The sequence below is a fragment of the Chlorocebus sabaeus genome, chromosome 5 (assembly GCF_047675955.1).
Source record: "Chlorocebus sabaeus isolate Y175 chromosome 5, mChlSab1.0.hap1, whole genome shotgun sequence".
In the NCBI taxonomy this organism is placed as follows: Eukaryota; Metazoa; Chordata; class Mammalia; order Primates; family Cercopithecidae; genus Chlorocebus; species Chlorocebus sabaeus.
In genome coordinates this window covers 81,189,116-81,212,519 of record NC_132908.1, presented here as the reverse complement: position 1 = coordinate 81,212,519, position 23,404 = coordinate 81,189,116, and the positions used below count along the sequence as shown (strand labels likewise).

Below are 23,404 nucleotides of genomic sequence, written 5' to 3'. Positions count from 1 at the left end.
GAGTCCGGGGAATGCGCTGAACGCACAGCACGCACGGCTGGCTGGCCACAGCTGTTGTCTGCCACACAGAAGTACCCGGCTGGTGCCCAGGACAGAACCTCGGTCCCATTGTTCTCGTGTCTCTGCAGGATTGTGGGGACAATGCAGTGACCGCTGGTAGTGACCTGTGATGTGCCAGGGCCAGGCTCTCTTGATTTAGAGCCATGTTTGGTCAATGCTGCATCATGCTTGTCTTGCAGAATGGGCTCATTCACTTGATCCTTTTATTTATTCTTTAACATAATATGAACATTCACGGAGCCAGGAATCCAGAGGGCGTGCAGCTCAACTTTCAGGGTCAGGAACAGAGGACATCAGAGGGTGCTGCCTCTAAGCAGAAGTGGAAGTGGGAAGGACGACATGCCAGGGATGGTGTGAACTAGTCAATTGGAGTCTATTCTGATGGTTTCTAAGCCCCAGGAGTAACCAGGCTTAGTGGCTCACACCTGTAATCCCAACACTTTGGGAGAACAAAGCAGGAGGATTGCTTGAGCCCAGGAGTTGGAGACCAGCCTGGTCAACATAGTGGGACCTTGTCTCTACTAAAAATAAAAAAAAGCTAGCTGGCACGTGGTGTTGCATGCCTGTAGTCCCAGCTACTCAGGAGTCTGAGGTGAGAGGATCACTTGAGCCCAGGAGTTGGAGGCTGCAGTGAACTGTGTTTGTGCCATTGTACTCCAGCCTGGGGGACAGGAAAGCTCTGTCTCAAAAATAAGTAAATACATAAATAAAAATAAACCCTAGGGGCAGGATCGGCTTAATTTCTGGAACTAGATTTACCCACCCCTCCCCTCTGAGGGCCTCTTTTGGGTACCAATGTAGCAATAATATGAATAACAGTAGTTTTACTGTGGCCCTACTATGTGCCTGACACTCTTTGAAGGACTTCCGTGTATTAAGTCATTTGTCCTTCACGAGGCCAGGTCTGCCACTTTCCCTGTTTTATAGATGAGGAGCTTGGGATCCGAGAAAACTGAGTAACTTGTTCAAGGTCCGGGTGCTTGGACGTGGCAAAGCTATGCCTGGAATCCAGGCTGTGGGCTCAGAGCCCCAACACGGCCACTTCACCACACTGCACATTTCCCAAGCCATCTGGCGCCAGGGAAGAGGTTCAAAGGCCGTAAGCAGGGCCGGACACTCCTTTTGTAGACTCGTGTTGCCCATGCAATTAGTTTTCAAATTTTCCGATTCTCAGTTTTCCTTGATGGTGGGACCTTTAAACTGGAAAGTGAGCTTTGTTGCTGTGTGCCTGCTTTTAAAAAACGCGGCTGTGTAAAATGCAGAAAGTTATGGCATGTGGGGAGTGAGGCTCAAGTTGATATTCTGGCTCCATCAGCTCACAGGCATGGGACTTTGGGCAGGTATTTATCACTAGAACTTCTGTGTTTTCACTTAGGAAAAGGAGAATGTAAAATGTCACAGAGTGGTTGGAAGGATTAAAGAAAAGCAGTGGGTATGAAAAGGGCTTCTCCATTTTGACGCCCGGTGAACTGTTCATCCATCAAAACCCTGATTTCTTACCCCATTCTCCTACCAGCCTCCATCAGAATTAATTGTGCCTGCATCTGTATCTTCTATGGTCTAGATAGTATTATAATTAAGGACTTATAATTAAGTAACTAACAAGGAGATAATCTCCTAGAAGGCAGAAGTCATGGCTGCTTTGTGAATCGTACTCCTAGTGCTGGAAGATTACTGTGTGCTTGCACGTAACAAAGGCTAAGAAATGAAGAAATGAGGCCGGGCGCCATGGCTTATGCCTGTAATCCCAGTACTTTTTGAGGCTGGAGCAGGTAGATTACTTGAGCTCAGGAGCTTGACACCAGCCTGGGCAACATAGTGAGACTGCATCTCTATTTTAAAATAATTTTTAAAAATTAAGAAATGGACTGGGCACAGTGGCTCATGCCTGTAATCCCAGCACTTTGGGAAGCCAAGGTGGGTGGATCATTTGAGGTAAGGAGTTCGTGACTAACCTGGCCAACACAGTAAAACCCTGTCTCTACTAAAAATACAAAAATTAGCTGGGTATGGTGGCATGTGCCTGTAATCCCAACTGCCAGCTACTCGGGAGGCTGAGGCATGAGAATTGCTTGAACCTAGGAGGCAGAGGTTGCAATGAGCCGAGATTGCACCACTGCACTCCAGCCTGGGCAACAGAACAAGACTCCGTCTCAAAAAAAAAAAAATAATAAGAAGTAATGAATCTGCTCATGTAGGCTCTTTGGGTATTACCAGGACAGAAACTTATAAATGCTCAGTAACTGTTCTCTGCATTAAATTAAATTGTGGAAGCTAATTACACTCAGGGGACTCGGGGCGAGGTTGAAATTTCCAAATCTCTACTTCTGTTTCAATAGAAAGCAGGAGGCTGAGTGCAGTGGTTCACGCCTGTAATCCCAGCACTTTGGAAGGCCGAGGCGGGCAGATCACCTGAGGTCAGGAGATCGAGACAGCCAGGCCAACATGGTGAAACCTCGTCTCTATTAAAAATACAAAAATGAGGCTGGGCATAGTGGCACACACCTGTAATCCCAGCTACTCAGGAGGCTGAGGCAGGAGAATCGCTTGAACCCAGAAGGAAGAGGTTGGAGTGAGTCGAGATTGTGCCACCAGCATTGCAGTCTGGGAGACAGAGCGAGACTCCATCTCAACAACAACAACAAAAATGAGAGAAAGCAGGAGTGAGAGCTGACCGGGGCAGCCAAGAGAAGCTACACCCCTCCATGAGATGAGATTTATGAGGCTGCTGCTCCCCTCTGCAAAGCATGAGTTACCACTTAGCACTTTGTGGACCACCCATAGACTGCCCGTTGCCTTCAAAGGGTTTCCGCTGTTTATTTCTATGTGGAGTGTTTACGCTTGGACTCTGTATTTGCATAACCAGAAGGGCCTTTTTGGCCTGATGCATTTTACCTGGGCCTGGGCTCAGGCTGGGGAGGCTTCTTGTCGCTCATGTCATACATATATATATATATAAAAATAAAAAAATACATGTATATATAAATATATAAAACATGTATTAATATAAACATATATATTATATATAAATATTTACATATACATATATAACATAGATATAATATATGTAATATATATTACATATATTATAAATATATATATATATGTTTGTTTTTAGATGGAATCTCACTCTGTTGCCCAGGCTGGAGTGCAGTGGTGACATCTTGGCTCACTGCAGCCTCCGCCTCCCGGGTTCAAGCGATTCTCCTGCCACAGCCTCTCAAGTAGCTGGGATTATTGGCACCTGCCACCACGCCCAGCCTAATTTTTGTATTTTTAGTAGAGATGGGGTTTCACCACGTTGGCCAGGCTGGTCTCAAACTGACCTCAGGTGATCTGCCCGCCTCAACCTCTCAAAGTGCTGGCATTATAGGCATGAGCCACTGTGCCCGGCCTCATGTCATGTATGTTTAAAACACAAATTGCACAATTGAAAACTCAAAAGCTCCCATGCAGCCTGTGAATGGTGGGATCAGGTACTGCATATGGAGGGCCAGGCTTATTCATCCATGAGCCGGGGGCTGTACTGACCCCAATATAGAGATGAGGAAACTGAGGCTTAGAGAGGACTAGTTCTTGAGCCAAGGTGAGTGTTCAGGCAGAAGTCAGATGGTGGGGGACCGGAGGCCACTTTCAATGTGGGACTTTTATAATGGGAGAGCAGTGAGGAGCCCTGGGAAGATCTGAAACTGAAGAGCGATGGGTCTGCTTTGTGGATCTTTTACTTAAGAGGTTAAAAGCTCTTAGGGGAGCTGAAATGGGAGGATTGCTTGAGCCCAGGAGTTCCAGATGAGCCTGGGCAATATAATGAGACCCTGCCTCTACAAAAAAATATAAAAATATTAGCCGAGCGTGGTGGTATGTACCTATAGTCCAAGCTACTCAGGAGGCTGAGCCCAGGAGGTCAAGGATGCAGTGAGCTATGATCACACCACTGTGAGGATGCAGTGGCACTCCAGTGTGGATGACAGAGCAAGACCCTGTCTCAAAAAAAAAGTCTTAGAGAAAAAAAAAAAATCTTTTAGGAGAAAGAAGGAGATCCCTGCACCCTAGGTTTGGGCCTGGGATGTATATGAAGCCGCCTTAATAAGCAAATAATTCTGCCCAGCAGGCTGTGACCTGGCTGCCCTCCACCAAACTCCAGACCAGTGCCAGCCTTCCCTAGCCTGGTACCTGCCCCAGGCACCTGCCAGCAGCTGGCCTCCGGACGCTCTGGTGCAGTGATTCCCGACACAGTCGCTAGCACGGTATCCAGTCGCTGTGCCGTGAGAATGCAGCATTCGAACGTGTACAGGTCTTAACCTGAAGAAATGAATCTGGAGAGGTCTTTGTGTGTGAAGGGCATGTTTCCCAGCCTTCATGAAAGGCCGAAGGCTCACTGCACTCTCAATCTTGCCCCTGTGTACAAGTGTCTTTCCTCCCCGTCTTTTCTTCCCCTTTCCTGCACGCTTTTGTCCACCTCTTGCCATTCTTTGTTCCCGGACATCTTGCCTCTTGAGATTCCCTTACGAAACAAGCACACATGCTTAGTCTTCGCCCCATGGTGGTTTTATTCTAAGTCGCTGTGGTTTGCCCAAAGGGTTCCGACAAAATGCAGGAGCTAAGTGATCAGCCACTACCCCCGACCTCACACAGAGGGGTCTGCCCCTTCCCATGGAGCCCTTGCCACAGCCTTTAGCGGAGCAGAGATACAGCCTGTGTCCTTTCTCTTGACATTTCATAAATGCTTTTTGTTTTTATAATTTTTCTTTTGAGATGGCATTTTGCTCTTGTCACCCAGGCTGGAGTGCAGTGGCACAATCTCGGCTCATGGCAATCTCTGCCTCCTGGTTCAAGTGATTCTCCTGCCTCAGCCTCCCAGGTAGCTGGGATTACAGGTGTATGCCAATGCACCCAGCTAATTTTGTATTTTTAGTAGAGATGCCATGTTGGCCAGACTGGTCGTGAACTCCTGACCTCAGGTGATCCGCCTACCTGCGCCTCCCAAAGTGCTGGGATTACAGGCATAAGGCACTGTGCCCGGCCTGTTTTTATTACTGTAATGGCCAAATATGATTTTGTAAGTAGATGTAGTACAACATAGGTAAGTCTGTGATACCCATTTTGTGTGTGTGTGCACCTCTGTATGGTGTGTGTGTGCTGCATGCCTGGGATGTGTGTGCCTGTGTGTATGTATGTGTATGTGTGTGCACTCCTGTGTATGAGTGTGGATATGTGTGCACGTATGTGTACATGTGTGTATGCATGCTTGGATGTGCATGTGTGTGCATGTGTGCATACCTGTGCGTGTACTGCATGCATCTGTGTGTATGCACACGTGTCTATGTGTGTGCATGCATGTGTATATGTGTGTGTGCATGCCTGAATGTGCATGTGTGTGTGCATACCTGTGTTTCTATGCACCTGTGTGTGTATACGTTTGTGTGGACACATTCCTGCGTGTCTGTATGTCTGTCTGTGTGTGCATGCCTGTATGTGCATGTGCATGTATGTATGTGGGAGGGTGTGTGCATGCCTGTGTGTGTGTGCACCAGTGTGGGTACATGCCTGTGTGTGTGTGCACTGGTGTGGGTGCATGCCTGTGTATGTGTGTGTGTGCATGCCTGCATATGTGTGTGTGGGGTGTGCATATCTGTGTGTGTGTGCATGCCTCTGTGTGTGTGTTGGTGTGTGCATATCTGTGTTTGTGTGTGTGTGCATGCCTGTGTGTGCATGCCTGCGTGTGTGGGGGGGGTGTGTGTGTGTGCATATCTGTGTGTGTGTGCATGCCTGCGTGTGTGGGGGTGTGTGTGCATATCTGTGTTTGTGTGTGTGCATGCCTGCGTGTGTGGGGGTGTGTGTGCGCCTGCGTGTGTGGGGGTATGTGTGTGCATATCTGTGTTTGTGTGTGTGCATGCCTGCATGTGTGTGGGTGTGTGTGTATATCTGTGTTTGTGTGTGTGCCTGCCTGCGTGTGTGTGTGTGGGTGTGTGTGCATATCTGTGTTTGTGTGCATGCCTGCGTGTGTGTGTGGGTGTGTGCATATCTGTGTGTGCGTGCATGCCTGTGTGTGTGTGTGTTCCTCCACCTGGTGAGTTCCCTGGCGTGGAATGAATCCTGTGATCTACTGGCTACTTCACTTCCCTTGTCCTCAATTTTCTCATCTGAAAAATGTGTATGATAATATCTCACTTATGGAATTGTGAAAATTCAGTAAGATACCATGTGTAGGTGCCTGTCGTATATGAAGTGTTACATAGATACTATTTACTTACTTTTCCAACTTTTGCTGAAAAAATGGAAACAGCCTGGTATTTACCGGCAATGAACATCTTTGAATATGTATGTTGTCATTAAAAAAAAAAATTCTGTTTCTTCTTTGGGAAAAATCCCCAAACATGGATGTGGCTGAGGAATAAGAAATGCTGGGCACAATTTCGATGGGGCAGAAGTTGAAGATCTGAACCTGGATTTAATCTCTAGCTTGTCAACTGATCAATAAGCCTGGGCTATTTGGAGCTCTGGGTTAAGGGGGATTCTGAGGTTAAGCCTGGACTCAGTGGGGAAAGTGCCATGATTAATTTGTGATGTCTGCTGTGGACACTGGAGAGAGGAGAATGTTTCCCACATGCTTTCCATGCCTGGTCTAGATGAAGCTGTAGTTAGAAATTAGGCAAGGTGCATTTGGGGCTTCTGTAAATCTCTGTGGTCAGGAAAGCCGAGCCTTAGACCCCAGGCAGTTGCCCAAATGCTGAAGAGGTCGGGGGCTCTGTCGGGGTCACGGATCCAGGCATAAGAACAGCTGCCCCTATTTGGTTTTGGCCAAAACACTCACAGCATGCTTCTAGGACGCCACAGTGTGCTTCTGGGACACATGCCTTCCATCTTCATTAGATGGTTACCCTGTGTCCTCCCGAAATACAGCCGTGTGCCTCTGTCTTGGCTTTTGTACTCTCACAGTACAGCAGGGTCGCGTCACTCCTGAACTGCGAGGGTTTGACCTGGGTGCCTTTGTTCCTGAATCTGTCAAAGCCTAGCCAATGCCATTTTGATCTGTTAGTTTTTCCCTTTATCTATGATGACTCATGCCTATTATAAGAACCTGTTCCGGCCAGGTGCAGTGGCTCACACCTGTAATCTCAGCACTTTGGGAGACCTAGGCAGGCAGATCCCCTGAGATCAGGAGTTCAAGACCAGTCTGGTCAACATGGTGAAACCCTGTCTCTACTAAAAATACAAAAATTAACCGGGCGTGGTGGTGCACACCTGTAGTCCCAACTACTTGGGAGGCTGTGGCAGGACAATCACTTGAACCTAGAAGGTGGAGGTTGCAGTGAGCCAAGATGGTACCACCGTACTCCAGACTGGGCAAGAGAGCAAGACTCTGTCTCAAAAAACAAACAGACAAACAAAAAAGAACCCATTCCTTTTGAGTAAATGATGCCTTGCTGGTAGATTTTAAAACCTCAGTCTTTTAAGCACTTTGACTAGTTGTGGGAGGGAGGTATAGGGGCCTCGGTGGGGTTGGCAGTGCCCAGTGGGTTTCATGGCTGTGCGTTTTCAATTGGCTACCGTTCCTTGGAGATTGCCTTGTCGCCTAGCAAGATGCAGGGTGCTGGGGACGGTGGCTGCTTTTCTTCAGCAGTCCACGGTCTTTGGTTTATAAGTCATCATCACCCACTTGTGGAAAGGACACATTCATGTGGCCAGCATGTGTCTTGTCTATCCCCAGCGCCATCTCGTGCCTGCGGGAGGGGAGATTCTAGCCCCAACACCTTGTTGCGAGGGTTTGGGATGGACCTGAAGGCAGCCTGCAGCCTTCGTTGCCATGCTCTAATCCCAAAGCTGACTTTTGCATGCCAGGTTTCCCCATTGCCTTAAGATCTGGTGTCCCTGGTGGAACTTCGTCCCGTGTCCATGTGCTCTGGAGGCATATGCATAGGATCCCCGGATGACTGGTGGGGAAAGGTTGGGGGACCCTGTTGCCTAGCCGCCTTCTTTCACAGAGGTGGAAACCAGGGCCCAGAGCCATTAAATACTGCCTTCTGGGCATTTTAGAGCCCGCTGCTTCTATTTTTCTATTCTCAGTCTGTCAGAGAGACCAGTAAGTACCAGAATTTTGGCTTCAAGTGTTTACTAACATGTGTTTGTGGGAAGAACAAATTGTGTTGCTTTCATTGTCTTTCAATACAATGAAAATCAGCTCCTCTCCTGGGCCCCACTTCATAGAAATACGCATTCCTGACTTCACAAATGGAACTGCCCAAGAACCCCCACTCGTGTTTTCTCCCCGGAGCTTCCCCTGCACCCACATTCTCTGCATTGGTTAGGAATATCCTCATGGCCCAAACACTCCTGAGTAGCAGACCCTACACTTGTACCCCGACAGGCCTCCCCGTTCCCCTGAAGCTAACCCTGGGCTTGGCTTTGGAGTTTGCGGCCGATTTGTCATCTTCTCTCTGCCAGTTTCACTGACTTGGTTATTCCAAGGAATTCCTGGGACTTCCCTTCGTTACAAAGTAAACATTAGGAATGAGAAGAGGAATCAGCGACTGCCTGTGTCTTCACTCTGAGTGACTGAGGGAACTTCATTATATCTCAAATTCCCCTAATGATCCTGAGAATGAAGGTGAGCCCACAGTCCTGTAGAACATTCTCTCTGACTGTAGAGCACTCCGCTTTGTACCAGGCATTCTCACCAAGTGTGCAAGCCCCTTTTATGCTCATACGACCCTCACAGCAGCCCTAGGATGTGAAGCTGCTGTTGTCCCCATTTGCAGATGAGGAGACTCAGGCTTAGGGAGGTTGAGTCCCCAGGGAGGCTCAGGCTACTGGAGATGCCTGTGGACAACGGTGCCTGTTTGTATTTGGCCTGTACCTACTCCCAGCATGCTGGGGTTTAAGCCTGGGCAGTTGGGAGACATTTAAAAATGAAAAGGGGTGGGGTGTGGTGGCTCATGCCTGTGATCCCAGCACTTTGGGAGGCCGAGGTGGGTGAATCACTTGAGGCCAGGAGTTTGAGACCAGTCTGGCCAACATGGTGAAACCCTGTCTCTACTAAAAATACAAAAATGAGCTGGCCGTGGTGGCTCATGCCTGTAATCCCAGCTACTTCAGAGGCTGAGGCAGAAGAATTGCTTGAACCCAGAAGTGGAGGTTGTGGTGCGCTGAGATTGCACCACTGCACTCCAGTCTGGGCAACAGAGCGAGACTCCGCCTCAAAAAATAAAAATAAATAAAAATAAAAATGAAAAGGATGGGCTGGGCATGGTGGCTCACGCCTGTAATCCCAGCACTTTGGGAGGCTGAGGTGAGTGGATCACCTGAGGTCAGGAGTTCAAGGCCAGCCTGGCCAACAGGGTAAAACCCCGTCTCTACTAAAAATACAAAAAATTAGCAGGGTGTGGTGGGGTGTGCCTGTAATTCCAGCTACTCGGGAGGCTGAGGCAGGAGAATCGCTTGAACCCAGGAGGTGGAGGTTGCAGTGAGCTGAGATTGTGCCACTGCACTCCAGCCTAGGTGACAAGAGCAAAAACTTCGTCTCTAAATAAATAAATAAGAAAAGGATGATTTAAAACCAAGATAGGAGAACATGCACTTTAAAATCCAGCCTTGCAAATAGACGGCTAGACTCTGTACAGAGTCCCCGTACCTAACCCATACCCTCTGCTGTATTACCCTCCTCAGAAAGGTGGAGACAAGTTTTGCTGCATGTTTGTTTTGCATCTTTGAGGCATGAATGTATAGGCACTTGAGAAAGGTCACAGGGACAAAACTTGTCTTCATTCATGACCAGCCTGGCCAACATGGTGAAACCCCGTCTTTACTAAAAATACAAAAATTAGCCAGGCGTGGTGGTGGTTGCCTGTAATCCCAGCTACTCAGGAGGTGGAGGCAGGAGAATCACTTGAACCCGGGAGGCAGAGGCTGCAGTGAACCGAGATGGTACCATTGCACTCCAGCCTGGGCGACAGAGTGAGAGTCCGTCTGAAAAAACAAAAACAAAAACTTGTCTTCCACTTGCTGGTTGCATAATTCCAAACCATTCAAGCAGCTTCAGCCGTTTGGAGTCAGACTTAGTTGGATGAGGCGCTTGGGAAAAAATCCTGCTTTGGCAAGAAAAAAGAAGTCCCCTGTCTGGCAGCTATGAGAGAGCAACACCGAGCTCCTAGACAAAACAAAGAGCTTTCTTCAGCCACAGGTGCCAGTGCCCCCAGACTGACACATGTCGCCGTGCAGTCTCTGGCAGGTTGTGGCAGCCACCTCGAGGGCTTGGCAGTCTAGAGCAGCCCCTGGAGGCGGGATGTGGGGAGAAAGTGGGGCTGGCACCAGGAACGCATCTCCAGGGCCCTGCCGGGAAGTTGCTGTGTCCCCTGGGATGAATTGTGTCCCCTCTCTGGGTTGCTGCTGGTCCTCTACGTAATGAAGAGGTGAATGGCAGGTCTGAAGGGTGAGGTGCAGTGCTGTGATCATGGCTCACAGTAGCCTCGACCTCCCAGGCTCAAGTGATCTTCCTGCCTCAACCTCCCAAGTAGCTGGGACCACAGGTGCACACCACCACTCTTGGCTATATATTATTATTAATATTATTATTATTATTATTTGTAGAGACAGGGTCCCACTATGTTCCCCAGGCTGGTTTTGAACTCCGGGGCTCAAGCGATCCTCCCTCCTCACCTTCCCAGAGTGCTTGGGATTACCAGCATGAGCCACCACGCCCCACCACCTCCCTTCACTATTTTGTTTAACTGAAACAAATTGCACAGAGTAAAACACACAGATCTTAGGAATACTACTCGATGAATTTGTGTGTGTGTGTGTGTGTGTGTGTGTGTATGTGTATTTTTTTTTTTTTTTAAGACAGAGTTTCGCCCTTGTCACCCAGGCTGGAGTGCAGTGGCGCGATCTCGGCTCACTGCAACTTCCACCTCCCCGGTTCAAGCGATTCTCCTGCCTCTCACGCCCAGCTAATTTTTTGTATTTTCAGTGGAGACGGGGTTTCACCATGTTGGCCAGGCTGGTCTTGAACTCCTGACCTCAGGTGATCCACTTACCTTGGCCTCCCAAGGTGCTGGGATTCCAGGCGTGCACCACTGCATCTGGCCCAAATTTTTGTGTATTTTGAATGTTCGTGGTGCCTACCTTTGAAGCCACCACCCAGATCTGGACATGGCGCAGATGTCTACCCCGCTCAGATGGGCTCTAAGCTCTGCAATTCATGATTCTCTTTGCCTGATCACATTATTCTTTCAGACTCCTTAATGTTCTGTCCAGACCTGCACTGTTGCCGGCCACTTCAAGTGCAGCCGGCCATATCACTGTGTGCGTAGACCTGGAGGGAACACAGCGTTTCTAAGGCTGGGTTCAAAAGAAATGAATGTAAAGGACCTCATCAGTAACTTTTAGCATTGATGACATTGTGGAAATGACAATATTTTGCATATATTGGATTAGGTAAAATACTATTACAATTAATGGCACTGGTTTCTTTTTTACATTTTTCACTGTGGCTAGTAGAAAATTGAAAATTCCAGGCCAGGCACAGTGGCTCTCGCCTGTAATTCTAGCACTTTGGGAGGCCAAGGCAAGTGGATCACTTGAGCTCAGGAGTTTGAAACCAGCCTGGGTAACATGATAAAACCCTGTTATCTACAAAGAAAAAAAATAACCGGGCATGGTTGTGTGTATCTGTAGTCCCAGCTGCTTCCGGGGCTGAGGCGGTAGGATTGCTTGAGCACGGGAGATGGAGGTTGCAGTGAGCTGAGATTGCACCAATGCACTCCAGCCTGGCAGCATGGGTGACAGAGTGAGACCTGTCTCAAAACAACAACAACAAAAAAAAAAAAAAAAAAAAAAAGGAAAGAAAGAAAATTCAAAATTCTGGCCTTTGGGAGGCCAAGACGGGTGGATCTCCTGAGCCCAGGAGTTGGAGACCAGCCTGGGCAACATGACAAAACCCACATCTCTACAGAAAAATACAAAAATCAGCTGGACATGGTGGCCTGTGCCTGTAGTTCTAGCTACTAGGAAGGCGGAGGTGGGAGGATCGCTTGAACCTAGGAGGTTGAGGCTGCAGTGAGCTGAGATCGCACCACTGCACGGCTAGCCTAGGTGACAGAGTGAGACTGAGTTTCAAAAAAAGAAAATTTAAAATTCTGTATGTGTCCGCATTGCTCTAGGCCCTGGAAGTCTCCTTCTGATGAAGGACTTACCTTCTGAATCTTGCCACCTGCCCCTGGCCCCGTGGGTGTTGGTGGCATGTGGGTGCTGGCGAGTGCTGTGTTGTGAGGAGGTGTGTGTGGTATAGGGGTGGCCACACTCTGCATACATATGTTCCCTGTGGTTTCCAGCCTCAGGTGCAAGGCAGACTTCAGCTGCTCCACGCAGGCTCCCTCCAGTCTCAGGCATTGCTCCCAAGTCAGACTCCATCTGCCCAGTGCCATTTTTGCTTGGCTTCTGCCTCATTTTGAAGACTTCCAATGAAGCCTACTCCCCAGTGGGGACTGCGACTCCCTTATCTCGCGGGAGCCGCTGGAAAGCGCGGAGGTGGAGGGGTGCTGAGGTTGTTTTGCATTGGTTTTTGGGCTGAGGCTCAGGTCAGACATTTTGGGGACGTTCTGTGGAGTCCACGCACTGAATGGGAGGTGCTGGCTCACCTCTGTAAGCTTCTGAGGGCTTAGGAGCACCCCGTGTAGGATGGAGGCCTGCTAGTACCCGCTCCATGCAGCCTGACCACGTGGGCCCCTGCAGAGTTGGTGCTGGCCCTGTAGAAGGTGGGAGCGGCTTGGTGTCCACTCTGGAGCAGGCTGGGGTCCAGCTCTGGCTCCAAGGGAACTGACAACTGTTGGTCACAGGCCTGTCTCACCCATGTGTCCACGGGACATCTAGGCGGTGGGCCTGTGCATGACCAGTCTGCCAGTGAGGTGACAGCGGGGAGCCAGTCCCAGGGGGATAATTGGATTGAGATGCAGACACTTTATTTGGAAGGTGCTAGGAGTCACTACCAGGCTCAAAGAATGAGGAAGGGGTGGACATGACAGAGGAGTAGCACGAGGAGGAGACACGAAGAGGGTTGGGAAGCCGATGGGCACAGGGGAGAGGCGAGCGAACCCAGGTGCAAGGGTGGAGAGCGGTGGGCTGGGGGATGACCACCACTTAACCAGCCTCATGGTGTCACTCACCGAGCCTTAGTTTCCCCTTCTGAATTGAGGGGCAAGAGATGACCTCTAAGGACCACCAGCCCTGCTGTCTATGAGGCCATGGCAGTGGTAAGGCCCAGGGGAAGCCCAGCCCTCCAGTGTCCTCCATCCATCCCTTCTCTCTGCTCAGCTTCGCACCAGCGTAGGCTGCAGTGAGTCCCAGGCTGTACACCTTGGCAGCCATGCGGCGGGGGCTCTTGTGTGAGGAGAGGAGCAGTGCCAAATGCGCCAGCTGTCAGCCAGACTGAAGGTGAAGGGAGCCAGTAGGCTCATGTCTGAATACAAGGTCTTCAGCCCACCCCTGGAGGCAGTATGTCAGGATGTCAGGATTCTTCCAAACAGAGAATCTGGGGTCTGTTCTAAAGGGGCCTACAGCATGGCCACGGTCACTGTAGCTTCAGAAGTGTTTAAAGTTTGGTCTTTCTTGGTCACTGGAGGAGGCAAAAAAAAAAAAAAAAAAAGAAAAAGAAAAGAAAAGCAGTAAGGAATGAGGGAGGACTCAGTTTTGCACAATCTAACTCTCTGTGTTCCCCTGAGGATAAATTGGAAATGAAATATGAATACAGGACTTTTAGGTGTCAGTTAGTTCAGTGTGTTAAGACACTTGCTTTCTAACCCTTCTTTGCTTTTTGGCAGTAATCGGATTGCTGGACAACTTGGTTTTTAAGGCCTCTCTAAGTACTGATAATAAAAACAGCCCTTCTACAGGGAAAATAACCTTCCATTCTCTTTTGTACCGAGCAGAGAGGAAAGAACGTCGGCTGAGCCAGGAGGGTTAGCAAGTTGCAGGATGACCCTGTTTATCTTGTGAGATTCAGTTGGCTTTAAACGTTTTCCGAGATCATATGGTTGCTTTTGTATATATTTTGTTTGTATAACTTGGAATCATTTTTCTGCTAATCTTTTGATTTTAAACATGTCTCTGGTATGTAGTAAAAGGTTTGAGGGGTTTTTTTGTAGTTTGAAACATAGCATTTTTAAAGGTAATTTTGTTCCTTTACATTTATTGTTATGTTTTACTAGATCTGCTGTCTGTTTTGCTTCTTTTTGTTTCATTATAATTTGATTATCTAAGTACTTGTGGTTTTAGGTTGGCCTGTGCCTAGCACCATGTATCTTTCATTTTAGATTTCTTAGACCTTATCAAACTTATTTTTCTTTTTTTGAGATGGAGTCTTGCTCTGTTGCCAGGCTGGAGTGCAGTGGCGCCATCTCGGCTCACTGCCATCTCTGCCTCCCAGGTTCAAGCCATTCTCCTGCCTCAGCCTCCCGAGTAGCCGGGATTATAGGCACACACCACCACACCCAGCTAATTTTTGTATTTTTAGCAGAGACAGGGTTTCATCATGTTGGCCAGGCTGGTCTCGATCTCCTGAGCTCGTGATCTGCCCACCTCGGCCTCCCAAAGTGCTGGGATTACAAGCGTAAGCCACCATCCCTGGCCCTCAAACTTATTTTTCTTAATCTAAATCTTCTAATAGCTAATCGACTCGAACTTCAAGTGTTCTTATTTCTGTAGATTGCCACATATAGCTATCACAAAGCAGAGGAACTTTGGACTTTCTTCTATAAGCATCTTAAGCTGTTGGCTTCCTCCTTCTGAACACTCTCTGCCCCTCCCTCATGCTGTGGGGCTCAGGGTTGAGAAATGCATTAATTCTCGATTCTCCTTTCTGGCTCTTACATCCAACTTGTGTTCTTTCATTGCACTGATCACATACACGTAGTAACATACTATAGTGGGGTGGGAACAGAAAGGATCTAAAGGGTGTTTTTGTCATTCTGGGCAAGTCTCTCCAAGCCCAGCCTATGAGTCTTATCTTCAAAAAGTGAAATAAAATAAAGCTAATATACTGAGGACTGAAAGAGAACATGAGTGAGGCTGTTCCTGGCACACATGAGCTACTTGATAAAAATTAACCTCCCTTTCTCCACCTTGTTAGTGTTCTCAGTGGCTTTGCACACCAAATGTTTTGTCTTTTTATTGTAAAGCTTGACCTTGAGGATGTTCCTGGGCTCATCATTCTTGGCGGTATGGTGACTTTTTTGCTTTTTATTTATTAATTGTGGTGGACAATTAACAAATAACATAAAATGAACCTTTTTATTTGTATGTTTATTTATTTATTTTGAGATGAATCTCACCCTGTTACCCAGGCTGGAGTGCAGTGGCGTGATCTTGGCTCACTGCAACCTCCACCTCCCAGGTTCAAGCGATTTTCCTGCCTCAGCCTCCCAAGTAGCTGGGATTACAGGCATGCACCACCATGCCCGGCTAATTTTTGTATTTTTAGTAGAGATGGGGTTTCGCCATGTTGGCCAGGCTGGTCTCGAACTCCTGACCTCAGGTGATCTGCCTGCCTCGGCCTCCAAAGTGCTGGGATGCTGGGCATGAGCCACCGCACCCGGCCCGAACCATTTTAAAGTATACAATTCAGTGACTTTCAGAACGTTCACAGTGTTGTACAAGCCTTACCTCTGTCTGGTTCCAAAACTTTTTCATCATCCCAAAGGAGATGGTGGCTCTTTCAAGATGCCAGCTTTGGCGTCACCTGGACCTTCTGGCTGTCTGACTTTGGACAAGCGTTGTAATCTCCAGCCTTTGTTTTCTCACCTTTAAAATGGAAATAATGTTGATCACCTTACGGGCCTTTTTAAAAAGAACTTGATTGAGGTATAATGTGTGTACCACAAAAGCAAGTCATCCTAAGTGTACTTTTTCAGTACTTTTTCGTGAATTTGCAGAGTTGTGCACCCATCACCACAATCCCAATTTTAGAACGTCTCTATCATTTCCTGTTCCTATCTCCAGCTCCTTGTAACCACGAGTCTGCTTTCTGTCTGTATGGGGTTGCCTTTTTTAGACATTTTGATACCAATGGCAGCTGACAATATATGGTCTTTATGCCTAGCTTCTTTCACTCAGTGTCCTGTTTTCGAGGTTCATCCATATAGTTGCATGTGGCAGTGCTTCATTCCTTTCTGTGGCTGAGGAATATTCCATTGTGTGGACGGACTGTGTTTTGATAATCCTCCCCTCTGTTGATGGACATAGGGGTTCCTTCCACCTTCCATGATTCATATTTACTACTGTGTGTCATTCTCAGTACCGTGGCACTGTGCTGGTACACAGAAATGCTTAATAATTGTGGTTGGCCGGGCGTGGTGGCTCACGCCTGTAATCCCAGCACCGTGGGAGGCCAAGCTGGGTGGATCAGTTGAGGCCAGGAGTTTGAGACCAGCCTGGCCAACATGGCGAAACCCTGCTTCTACTAAAAATACAAAAATTAGCCGGGCGTGGTGGCAGGCGCCTGTAGTTCCAGCTACTCGGGAGGCTGAGACATGAGAATGGCTTGAACCCTGGGGGCAGAGGTTGCAGTGAGCCAAGATTGCGCCACTGCCCCCCAGCCTGGGCAATAGGCTTTTCTCTCAAGAAGAAAAAAAAATGATGGTCATTGTTGATGTTATTTCCTTATGGGCTTTTTTTTAAATGCGGATGATTTTCTTACCTTTAGACTTGTTATTTGTGGTTTTGATAGCTTTTTTTTGTCAAGCTGTCCATCATCCTGAAATTTCGTTTGTTAAAGTCTTACGGTCCACATATGGGAGTAACTGTGTATCATCATGGCTTAGGGCTGTCTGATAAGCCAGGTCACCTACTTCCCTCATTCATGCCACAAGTGTTTACTGAGTGCACCATGGGTGCCTGCAGGTTCTGTGGGTGAAACCTGTGTGCTCCAAGAGGAGAGAGTGACTGCATCCATTTTGCTCAGCCCTGTAGCCCCACAGCCTGGATGGTATTTGTTGAATGAAGGCAGAGCCTCTACCCTTGTGTAACTCAGTGCGGGTGGAGAGCCCATGGCAGACCCAGGACTGGAGGCTCCTGCATCATTAGGAACATTGGTGGCTGAAGCTTGCTTGTCCCAGCTGGCAAGAGCCAGTTACGCCTGTCTCCTTCCACCTCCATGTATGGTGACGTCACTTTGATAGCTTGACATCAGCCACTGTGGGACTATTTACACCATGGAAATGGGCAAAAGACACCAATCTGAGCTTTTGTCCTTTTATTATTTATTTTTTTTGGAGTGCCTGGTGTTAAACATTTACCAGAACACCCATCTGCCTTTCCAACCTCATGACCTATTATTCTCCTGACAAGATGTTTTTTTACAGATGAGGAAGTTGAGGCACAGAGAATTGAAGGGACTTGGCCAAGGTAACACAGCCAAAATTCAAGCCCCGGCTTCCTCGGGCTGTCCCCACGGACATGGGAAGACGCCGCATCAGATCTGCCTCACTCCCTCCTCCCCAGTCAGGTTTTTTCTGCTGCTGAATTTCCATTTCCATCCCTCGCCAGGGTTTTCAGTGCTTTGCTTCCCAGTGTGTTGCCTGAGCCACCCTCACATCCTGTCCCTTCCTTCTTAATAGGAACACTGTGTTTTCCTTTTTTCTTACAGAATTTCGCTAAGGAGTTTGTGATCAGTGATCGGAAGGAGCTGGAGGAAGATTTCATCAAGAACGAGCTGAAGAAGGCGGGGGGAGCCAATTACGACGCCCAGACAGAGTAACCCCAGCCCCCCCCGCACCGCCCCTTGCCAAAGTCATCTGCCTGCTCCCCGGGGGAGAGGACCGCCGGCCTCAGCTACCAGCCCACCAGCCCACCAGGGAGAAAAGAAGCCATGAGAGGCAGCGCCCGCCACCCTGTGTCCGCAGCCCCCACCTTCCTGCTTCCCTTAGAACCCTGCTGTGTCCTATCTCATGACGCTCATGGAACCTCTTTCTTTGATCTTCTTTTTCTTTTCTCCCCCTCTTTTTTGTTCTAAAGAAAAATCATTTTGATGCAAGGTCCTGCCTGCCATCAGATCCGAGGTGCCTCCTGCAGTGACCCCTTTTCCTGGCATTTCTCTTCCATGCGACGAGGTCTGCCTAGTGAGATCTGTATGACCTCACGTTGCTTTCCAGAGCCCGGGCCTGTTTTGCCATCTCAGTTTTCTTGGGCCCTGCTTCCTGTGTACCACTGAGGGGCAGCTGGGCCAGGAGCTGTGCCCGGTGCCTGCAGCCTTCATAAGCACACACGTCCATTCCCTAGTCAGGCCCAGACCTCCTGGAATCTGCCCTGGGCTCCCTCATCCCACCTCCATCCAGTTGCCTAAGCTGCATGTCCAGCAGAGGCAGGATTGCTTGGTGGTGAGAAGGTTAGGTCTGGCTCAGACTGAATAAGAAGAGATAAAATTTGCCTTAAAACTTGCCTGGGGGTGGCTTTGCTGCACGGTCTGAAACCACCTGTTCCCAACCTCTTGACCGAAATTTCCTTGTGACACAGAGAAGGGCAAAGGTCTGAGCCCAGAGCTGACAGAGGGAGTATTTCAGGGTTCACTTCAGAGGCTCCCAAAGCGATGAGAACGTTAGGGAGAGAGGCCCAGGGTGGGGACTGGGAATTTAAGGAGAGCTGGGAACGGATCCCTTAGGTTCAGGAAGCTTCTGTGCAAGCTGCAAGAATGACTCGGCGAAAGGGTTGCTTCGCCCGCCGCGCTAGCTGTAAGCTGAGCAAAGCCCGGGGCTCACAGCACCCCAGAAGCCTGTGGCTTCAATCCTAGGCCTGCACCACGCATTCAAAAGGATCGTTTTGTTTGGTTTTTGAAGAAAGATGAGATTGGCTTGGTTCTTCATGAGCACATTTGATATAGCTCTTTTTCTGTTTTTCCTTGCTCATTTCGTTTTGGGGAAGAAATCTGTACTGTATTGGGATTGTAAAGAACATCTCTGCGCTCAGACAGTTTACAGAAATAAATGTTTTTTTGTTTTTCAAAAAACAGTTTGGTTTCTGATTTGTCCTACAAAGTTCTTTTCTTTGTTGTAAAAACAAAGGCAGTCATCATCACCTTCAGATTTACTGGGTGTTTGCGGAGCTGCTGGGGCCAGGCACGTTTGTGTTCACTAGCTTATTTAATTCTTAGCACCCATAAGAAACAGGGGCTGCTTTTGTCCCCATTTCCTCAAAACTGAGGCTCAGAGGGACTCATTCACCTGAGGTCACCCAGATAGAAAGTGGCGGTGCTGAGATTTTTCTTTTTTTTTTTTTTTTTTGAGACAGAGTCTCACTCTGTCGCCCAGGCTGGAGTACAGTGGGGAGATCTCAGCTCACTGCAAGCTCCGCCTCCCAGGTTCAAGAGATGATCCTGCTTCAGCCTCCATAGTAGCTGAAATTACAGGTACCTGCCACCATGTGTGGCTAATTATTATATTTTTAGTAGAGATGGAGTTTCACCATGTTGGCCAGGCTGGTCTCAAACTCCTGACCTCAGGTGATGTGCCCATCTCGGCCTCCCAAAGTGTTGGGATTACAGGCGTGAGCCACCACACCCAGCCAGAGCTGGGATTTGAACTGAGATCTCTCCACGCCCCTGGTGCTGTGGCTTGTGAAGGGAGCGGGGAGGCCACACATGTGGGACAGTGATGGGACCACAGGTAGTGATTCTTTTTGAGTGGCCAGAACTCCCCTGTCTGCCTTTTTAGGAAAAGCCAGAGAAAGCATCTTCCTCGTTGGCCGTGACATTCTTTCTAAGGTTATCCTTCAGCTGAGAAACTGGACTTCCAGCACACCAGACCCTGTGGGAGCCCAGAATCAGGGCAGAGGAATTTCAGACACAGACAGCAGGGCTTGGAGGAGCTGAGCGTGGGGCAGGGAGGGTGCGGGGAGAGGGCAGAAGCCGAAATCAGGGCAGGAAGGAATCCTATGAGGTATGGGCAAGACCCTCATCATGCTGCCCAGGTGGCAGGGGGCCATAGGTCACCACCACCCCCAGCCCCAGCCCGCTCCAGCCACGTCTGGGTTCTAATTTCTGCTCATCTATTCACAGCTGTGTGGCTTTAGGCAATTTAGTTAACCTCTCAGCCTCGGTTTCCTTATCTGCAAAATGGACAACATTGCCTACGTGTAGAAAGGCTTAAGAAGCAGTGAGGATTGTGTAGGCAAAGGGTGCCTGTCAGGGCGCAGTGTTCTTATCTCACACCTGCCCCTGGTCTTGTTAGCTCCGTGGGCTTCCATCTTTTCCTGTACCTAGAGTCGAGGGAGCTAAACTAGGTCCATTCCCAGTGCACGGGTTTTAGCTCCGTTCCGAACTTGGGCTCCGTTCAGAATATGGGCATGACTTCATGTCACCATGCACTCCGCCCCACAAGCCTTCCATCCTCTCCTGGAATCTCCTGGTCAGCCAAGCCCTCCTCCAGGCTCACTGCCTACCCCATTCCCTGCCCCAAATCGGACTAGAAAGAATGAGCAGCTCTCAGATCTGCCCCTAGGTCTGTGGTCTCATCCCTGGCTGTGAATTAGGATCACTGGGAGCTTTGAAAATACAGATGAGGCCTCTATTCCAGACTAGTGAAATCAGAGTGCCGGACTCAACAAACGCCAGCTTTTCCTTTCCAGACAGCTGCAGAAGTGGCCCTGATCCCGGGCAGGAGGGGCTGGAAGGGAGGTCTGCATCTCCTCCGTGGGTTCCTCTTGTGAGTAGAATCTTTTTTGTTTGATTTTGTTTTGTTGGTTTAGAGACAGGGTCTCACTCTGCCACCCAGGCTGGCATGCGGTGGCACAATCACAGATCACTGCAGTCTCCATCTCTTGGGCTCAATCGATCATTCTGCCTCAGCCTCCTGAGTAGCTGGGACTGCAGGTGTGCACCACCACGCCCAGCTAATTTTTGTATTTTTTGTAGATAGGAGGTCTCCCTGTGTTGCCCAGGCTGGTCTCAAATTCCTGGACTCGAGCAATCCTCCCACCTCAGCCTCTCAGAGTGCTGGGCTCACAGGTGTGGGCCACTGCACGCAGCCATGAGTGGAATCTTGAAGGGCAAGTGCAGACAGGTTTATTGAGCCCCTACTATGTGCCAGGCACTGGCCTAGGTATGGGGATTTGATGATGAACAAACTCAGACAGCCCCCACCCTCAAGGAGGCTGAGTCTAGCAGAGATGATGGATATTAGTCAACTTGTCCCACCAGAAGGTGCGTGTTTCCAGATGAGGATAAGTCCCCTTCAGAGGAAAAAGCCCGGGTTCCGTGAGAGCTCATGAGTGCCCTGGATCTGGTTGGGGTATGTGGGAGGGCTTCCCTAAGGAGGTGGTGCCTGAGCTGAGAACACAGGGAAAGGCAGGGAGGAACAGGAAAGCGTGGACACAGGCTCCATGGAATGTTTGCCCACGGGTGAACCAGGGTCTGAAGCAGCTTGTTTGTGTGTCAAGGAGCTTGGCTTTAACTCGAAAACTGCAGCTTGGGCCTTTGCTGGGGGATCCCAATGGATCATGAGACCATTGAAGGGAGAGAAATCTTGCCTTTTTTTTTTTTTTTTTTTTTTTTTTGCGACGGTCTTGCTCTGTCACCCAGGCTGGAGTGCAATGGCACTATCTCAGCCCACTGCAACTTCTGCCTCCTGGGTTCCAGTGATTCTCCTGCCTCAGCCTCCCCAGTAGCTGGGATTAGAGGCGCCCACCACCACGCCCAGGTAATTTTTGTGTTTTTAATAGAGACAGGATTTCACCATGTTGGCCAGGCTGGTCTCGAACACCTGACCTTGTGATCCACCCACCTCTGCCTCCCAAAGTGCTGGGATTACAGGCGTGAGCCACCACACTCGGCCCTATTTCTCTACTGTGCCGGGTGTTTATACCCCAGAGGTTATCTGGTGAGGGGGTCCAGGCCCAGGGTGCCGCCCTGGCTGGGGGAAAGTTCCCCTGCAGCTCCTGCCCTGAGGATGGGCTGCCCTCGTTGAAATCTTTCTGTTCCCCATTTCTTAGTGAACCGTAAAAGAGAAAAACAAGAACCAGAAAATCTGCACAGTCCAAGTGATGTAGAAAGAATTTTTTAAAAGAACCAGAAAAGGCCGGTCACCAGATGACTCAGTAAGAGACAGTGGCAGCACAGCCGTGGCTCAGAGCTCAGCCTTGGGCTCAGGTTTGAGTCCGAGGTCCGTGGCTCACCTGCCAGATGACCTTGGCCAGCAGTGTCACCTCTCTGAGCCTCAGTTTCCCCCTCTATAACACAGGGCCATGATCACAGCACTTCCCTCATGCATTTATTGTAAGAACTAAGTGAGCTGAGCCTTGCCAGGTGCTTAGCGTGATGTGATCTGTTAGATTCCTATAGTGACTCTGCACAGTCCTGGGGGACCGTCCTTGTTTGGGGCAAGGGCTGTGGCCATGAGCAGCTCAGGCCTAACCCTGAGGCAGTGATGGAGCCATCTGATCCTTCTACCCCTGCCTGTCAATGTCACCGCCCATGGGCTGCCATTATGAATCTAGGGCTTGGCTGGCATCACTTTGAGTACACAAATGTCTCCACCTGGGCAGGGCTTAGGAGCGAGCAAAAGGCATGGCTCTTCTATCCCTGTTGGGAAGGTGGGGCTGGGACTAGGAGCCAGCACGGTGTGAGGGGAACGGTTGGAACTCAAGCTCCCCACCTACGGGCCGCATGACCTTAGGCAGGATGCTTGTCCCCTCTGAGGAGTTCCCAAGGTGAGTCACACAGCTAGAGGAGGTTCAGCAGGAAAGGGATGCACCCGTCTCTTGTAACGGGGGTCACCAAGTGTTTGTGAAGAGAAATACAGCCTACCACACACTCCCAGGAAACAGCTGAGCCAGGATTTGAACCCAGGCAGTGCCGAGTTCAAACATCTTTTATGAGATTATGCTGTAGGATCTCACAGAAATGAATGAATGAGTGCACCCTAACATTCTGTGCAACAGAAAGAGACTGGTTAGTCTGCCGGGGTCCTCAGCTGCCTCACAGACCAGGACACCACCACTCCCCAGCACTCCCTTGGCAGGTGCTCCCTGCATGCTGCAGGAAGGATGGAGCAGGAACTCCAGGAATCCAGGCTGCTATCCAAAGAGGAGGAAGGACCAGGCAGTCAAACTTCACCATGGCCATGGTGTCCCAACAGCATGAAAACAAAAGCTAGCCAGGCACAGTGCGCACACCTGTAGTCCTAGGTGCTTGGGAGGCTCAGGCAGGAGATACCTCGGGCCCAGGAGTTCTGGTCTGCGGTGCACTGTGCTGACCAGGTGTCCACACCGAGTTTGGCATCAACGCAGTGAGACTTTCTGGGAGCGAGAGAAGCTTGGCCTTGCGCTGGGGTTGTTTTCAGCTCCGAGATTCCTCCCAGTCTGATAG

General features: G+C 49.4%; 1 protein-coding gene across 2 annotated transcripts in view; it reads left to right on the top strand.

The window, feature by feature from the left end:
• Nucleotides 1-19,051, top strand: part of COTL1 (coactosin like F-actin binding protein 1) — a 79,131-nt gene extending 60,080 nt beyond the window's left edge. For both annotated transcript variants that reach the window (XM_073015614.1, XM_007994234.3), the window contains exon 4: nt 17,696-19,051. In XM_073015614.1, coding sequence (XP_072871715.1) covers nt 17,696-17,806 — 111 coding nt within the window. In that variant the 3' untranslated portion in view covers nt 17,807-19,051. The remainder of the gene's footprint in view (nt 1-17,695) is intronic.
• The last annotated feature ends 4,353 nt before the right edge of the window (nt 19,052-23,404 follow it).